The sequence below is a fragment of the Cyprinodon variegatus genome, unplaced genomic scaffold (assembly GCF_000732505.1).
Source record: "Cyprinodon variegatus isolate N-32 unplaced genomic scaffold, C_variegatus-1.0 Scaffold308, whole genome shotgun sequence".
NCBI classification, from domain to species: domain Eukaryota; kingdom Metazoa; phylum Chordata; class Actinopteri; order Cyprinodontiformes; family Cyprinodontidae; genus Cyprinodon; species Cyprinodon variegatus.
The window spans coordinates 89,163-95,225 of NW_015150761.1; the positions used below are offsets into that span (position 1 = coordinate 89,163).

Consider the following 6,063-nt stretch of genomic DNA (forward strand, 5'->3'; position numbering starts at 1 on the left):
GGTCTGGTCACCCCCACTCCTCTGGATGAAAGTCATGCTTTTAAAAACTTCTCCAGTGCATAAGAAGGGGGAATTGAAACAAGATGGTTTCTTTGGCCCAATAAGAAAATAATGGTTAATTATTAAAATTCTCAGCTACACGCTGATAACCAAGTTGTAAGACATCTAATTTGCAATAACAGAATTGAATAATTGATCAGACTAAAAATATATCAGGTTGACTCAGATGTTTTGCAGGAAGATTATTTTAATTAGATGTTAGAGATAGGCTAAATACTTTAAAAAGTCTGCGAGGCATGAAGAGCTAAAACGGAGCCCTGCAGAGCTTCCCTCAAAATTACACAACATAGAGTATCAGCTATACTATGCAGAATGTGGTACAAACAAATGCTTAATACAACCATAGGCTGCAAAGGCTGATTGTGGTTTGGTCGATTCCCATGTTTTTCATAGATTAAAAATTTTTTAGGCTTTAGATTCTATCACATTTTTTCACTCATCTCAGATTCCAAGTAGAATGAGTTTATAAAGAGGAACAGCGTATTGTTCAGCTATTCAGAAATGAATTTTGGTTCAACTTATGCAAGGAGTTTTAAGAGACCAAATATGTAGTAAATTCAAATATTGACCTCTGTAGTATCTGAGTCGGAGTGTATGCATATCCAAAATATTGATTACCTATTAGACAATAATTTTGTTTTATAAAAGCGAATTGTACAATTGTTAAGAAAATATTTTATCTGTAGAGATCCACTCTTACTTATTCAAAGTTAAAAACCGGCCAAAGTTTGGCTAATTTTATTGCAATGTTCAACACTTTCCACCATGTATTGCTGATCATTTTTATGACTTCTTTTGTTTTCCTTCATTCCTGACATTGTGACTTTAATATGTATTTGTTGCACCTAAACACCTTTTAGACTTAATTGTTCCCTCCAGTCATTGCCTTTTCACCTCCTCTACACCCTAAAAATTTAACTCCTGAATCACGGTAAATGGCAAAAAAAAATAAAAAATACCCTTATTTGTGCAAACTGAAGCCAAACTGCATTCCGTACAGCAATGCATGAATTGCTGAACCTCCAATTGGTTGCAAGGAAAAGGGAGATTTTGTTAATTTGACTGAGTTGATAATACCAAATGGACTCTTGCAATAAATCATCTTTATCATCCTCTTTGAATTCTTGGCTTTCAGTTTTGTTTTAACCAACATATGTAATGTTTTTTGAGTTTAAGAATTATTATTAATGATTAAAGCTTAAAAAAATGGTCTCTTAAATATGATGTGTTTTCAAATCGTGTAGCACTGGTACGGAAATATACGGGTGATTTACTTCAGATGTTGACCCCATAACTGAGGAGTAAATTACTAGAGGAAGGTGGATGCATTTCATGTTTCAGAAAAACCCAGATTGTTCTCATCGGTCCCAAAGCCTTGTAGCATCACTCAGTGCAGTAACTACTCCCAGCATAAATTTCTGACCACTTAAACAATATTTTGAGAAAACTGCACAAGAAAACTGTAAACGGTAAAACTGCAGAAAAAAATTGACACTAGAACTACAAGAACCGAACGATATGAAGCTTTTCTTGAAGCCATCACAGATATTGTTATTAAATCTGTCTGTTTTTGTAGTAAATTTTCAGGCTCTCCATTTTGTCTCTTATTTTCTGTCCGAAACATAATATTGAAATTCTGACTGCATATACCAGATTGACAATATAACAGAGTTGTATCTTTGACGTAGTTTAGAATAGTTCCTTTCATTTGGTGGCATGCAGGATGAGGAGTTACACCCGCATCTTTTACGAAGGACGTTAAATCATGTATATTTTAAAGTGTTCTTGAGTGTCTGTTACCTTCAACCCATAACTGCTTTTAAAAATGGTTCTGTTGGCAGAAAAACAGCTGTTTTATGCTAGGATCCTTAGGTTGTTTTACGTTATTAAAAGCAAATAAGGAAGTATTTTAAATAAAATGCTCCGAGCATAAATTTTGGCTAGATGAATTTACACCGAATGTCTGTTAGGACCTGAATATCTATCCATATGAACTTCCCTGAAAGCCTGGAGAATTAATATCTAAAGGTGATCAGCTCACTTTGACAGATTGGTGCCTAATCATTCACACTTTGTTTTTTCATAGTGAACATCATCTAACTTCTCTCTCTCTCTCACTCTCTCGCCTGTGCCCTCCCACCCCCTGCCTCCCTCACCCATGACAGATGGAGAGTGAAAAGAAGAGGAGGAAATACTCCACAAGCAGCAATGACTCTGACACCACTGACAGTAAGTTGAAGAAAGAGCTGGGGCAAATTGAAATGTGGAGATGTTGCTATCTGGGGAAACCTAGAAGTGTGAAGAAAAGTGAGCTCCTGTGCTGCCGGGGTAGAGTTATTAGAAACATGATTTCAGTGAAATGCTTCAGGGTTTATTCCTCCATTGCACAATTATATGAACCCCTGGCATTTATTTAGTTTTGTTAGCAGCAATAGCACATATGACTGTATTCAGCTGGCATTTAATATCTATATACCAACAAAAACAAAAGAAAGAAAGAGCGGATAAGAACTATTGGAAGAGATAATGAGAGCCCATGAAACAAGTAAAAAAACAACACAGGAGATAATAGGGTAGCACCTAGATGTCTGCTTCACACTTGTATGAGACAAGAGGGACAGAAAACGGAGAACATAACCACAAAAAGAAGACAACAGACAACCAACGTAGACATCAAAAAGCTTCAAGAGCAGCAGGTATCCCTTAGATATCTATGTGTGTGGTGATTACACAATATTATTCAGGCTGGTATATATATCTGTTGCAAAGTATTTGGTATTGGTGTGTCCTCAAACACCTGGAACCAAACTCCCGTGGTTTGTATGTATGGGCATGCTCCTGTGTAAAGGATTTGAAAAAGCCTCTTCAGAAGGAAAATATGCTTAATAGCAGGTATGGGTGGCCCTAGAATAGCCCTACATCGCCCAGGACCACTAAAGAGGCAACAGCAATCCCAGATGTCCAAAGGCACCCCAGATCACTGGGACACAAGGAGGGCATACATATGGATGGCCGTACCCACCACAGAACAGTAGACAAGTGTACCCGACCCCTGAGGGGCCAAAACCCAAAGGAACCCAGATTCTTAGGGGCTTGACTAAGGTGGACCCAGATGAAAGCCAGGGATCTGAGGCCTGGGGAGCACAGCGCACCCTAGTGGGGGACCCCTGAGGGCCCAGGAGGCCTAGGTTGACTCAAGTGTTTTGGGGCATAGGCTAGACCACCAGCATGGGAGATGCCACCCTGGTGGGGATCTCTTCCGCAAGATCCTATGTGTGTGGTATTGTGATAGAGCAGGTGAGGGGACTCATCAAAGATGGAAAACAAAGATCTGGAGAGAATTTTATTTGGACTTTGCATTTGAAAAGCTAACTCCGTTCACCTTTGGAAAAGGAAGCAGTCAACAGCTGCGTCGCCTCTTTCTGCTTTCTTCCATCTTCTCTCTTCTTCTTTTAAAGCCCTGATTTATGCTTTTTGGGGAGCATGATGTCTAAAACCCCAGGTCATTAAAACTGGGCTCACTGACATTACACTTGTCAATGGTTGTCAGATGGACTCAACCGCTTACTCTTCCAAGGTGGGGCCTAGAGAATGGGTTCAGTGGACATAAAGTTCGCTCTCTGTTGATTTTGTCAAAATATATTTTAAATTAATTATGAAGGCAATTAATTGGAGGGCACAAATAATTCTAAATGAAAACATAAAAAAATAACAGGGTTTTCATGGGCCCCCTTCCTACGTGTGCCCTGGGTAGTCAGGTCCATTTTTCAACCCACTACCACGTTCATGACCATAGTGGGTATACATAGTGATCTGGTGCATTACTTGCAAATTGCAAGCAGATATCAAACTGTGCAGAACCCATCTTAAACACTCATTGAAGGATTTTGCAATGAATTGGTTGCAAATTAGGATTTCTAGTCATGTTAAATGTTCTCATACATATTTTAGACTAAACTATTTGATCAAGCCTAACTGATAAATCAAGTTTCCCATTTTTCAGTGAGAAGTGATTTAGAGTAATCTATTTTGGATAAACTCCTATATATTTTAGACAGTCATTTTGGAGGAATATGGCTTAATAAATCCTCATTCATTTTGTTGCATTTGTAGACCTGCTTCATTATTCTGAAATCTTTAATATAGGCCTAATCTTTTGATATTCTAGAAAATTTTATTCTGAAATCCCATATTGTTAAAATTAAGCTCCAAAATTGGATAAAATTATTTCATTCGAATAAATCTCCCAAGATTTATTTTTTAATTTTATTCCTTTCCTGTTTCATTCGGATAGGCTTATAATAGATTTGTTGTTAAAGGTGGGTGTATGGTGGCATAGTATTAGTGAAGATCCTGTCATTTTAAGAAACTCCAACCAAGCTGCCAAATATGAGCTAAACACTTTCTTGAAAGGTTTGGGAACCACTGCCCGGTGTGATATATTTTCCAACACTGCATCCATATATAAACGAGGTAGAAAAGATTTTAGTAAATTGTTGCTCTTTGATTTTGTGACTTAAAGAACAGGGGCAGATATGAGCAAATTACAAAATGGTCCAACCAATAGTAGCGTCAGGATGAAAGGTTAAAAATCATCTAAATTTATGTCCATTAGGTGTTCACAAAGAAAGATATACAGCATTTAAAAAAGGAATATTGTTACTTCTATTTGCCAATATGAGCTAAGCCCTTTTCGTGCATATACATTGTTTCTGCTCTTTAAATGAAAATCTGAAGAATATTTTAGTCATCATATTTATGTTTACAATATACTGATGCAAGTTAAAATGGTACTTACAATAAAAAAAAAAAAATTCCTTTATTTATCAAACCATCATTCTAAACAATGACTTATTATGTTTTTGATTCTTATTTTACTTTACAGAGATTTTTTACTTTGGGGTCAAAGGAAAAAGTATGTCTTTGTTTGCAACATCTGGCTGAAGGAAGGATCATAGGCTGTCTAAGCTGTTCTTTTAATTGATCATGTTCTTAAAATACAGTGATTATTCAAGCAACATCTATATCCAGGTGTTGTTTAAAGTTGTTCTCTAAATTGGGTCTGAAGCTCTTTCAACATGTCATTAATAAGCAAAGAAATCAATTAAATTTAGACAGTTTAAGCACGTTTTGCACTATGATTTTTCTTTTTAAAGCTCAACCCAAAATGTTTTGCAGCCTCATGTAGAAATACACAAGTTAACTCTGTGGCCTTATGGCAGTTTTCTGTAGTATATGATAACCTTACTCTTTCTAATGTGGGAATTATGCTTTATCATCAGTGTTTGTTGGTTGAATTCTGGTTTTCAACCCAAAGTCAAATAAGCATTTGGAGAAATGGTGAAAATTTACAAAATTAGATTATAGGTTTACTTTGCAGTAGTTAAGACTAAGAATTCTGTATTTTGACGAGTAAAATGTTGGGTTAGAATGTATAATCAAACTAATTATGGTAATGGAGTTACTGGAGCTGTTTACACCTTAGACTGACCTGACCTCACATCTGTGTGTAGCCTATTTTACAGCAAGTTTAATAGGCTGTGTTTGCAGGCCTAGCTACCTCAGCCTGTGTGTAAAACTATTTCTTCTTGCTTTTTAACTCTCAGCGTCTCCTGACCTCTGCAGCCCGGATTGCAGCTGCGACTGTTCAGCGGAGGTTATCAGGTTTATAATTGAAGGATGCCCATGATAATTTTGGCTGCTGGGCCTCTAAATGTGGCTTTTAATTAACACACAGCCGCAATGGTCGACTTCGTCTGCATGTTTGGCTATCTGGTCACGATGACATAGACATGCAGCTGCCATATGTTAGCCCTGTAAATGTATCCTGCACCAGATCATGCCCGCTCCTGTAAAAGGCTGTTGTGATCCTAATGTCCAGGAGACTAAGAAATGGACCTTTTAGGCAGCTTTTTTTACTTGCAAGGGCAAACAATAAGCATTGTGTCTGACAGCTATGAAACGATGGATAAGAATTGATTTTCCTTCCTTCCTTCCTTCCTT

At 37.2% G+C, this 6,063-nt stretch overlaps 1 protein-coding gene across 1 annotated transcript in view; it reads left to right on the plus strand.

Moving 5' to 3' along the window:
* jade2 (jade family PHD finger 2) overlaps window positions 1-6,063 on the plus strand; it is a 230,267-nt gene that overhangs the window by 29,235 nt on the left and 194,969 nt on the right. Inside the window, exon 2 of the mRNA XM_015384219.1 lies at window positions 2,226-2,289. Within this exon, the coding sequence (XP_015239705.1) occupies window positions 2,226-2,289 (64 nt within the window). The remainder of the gene's footprint in view (window positions 1-2,225; window positions 2,290-6,063) is intronic.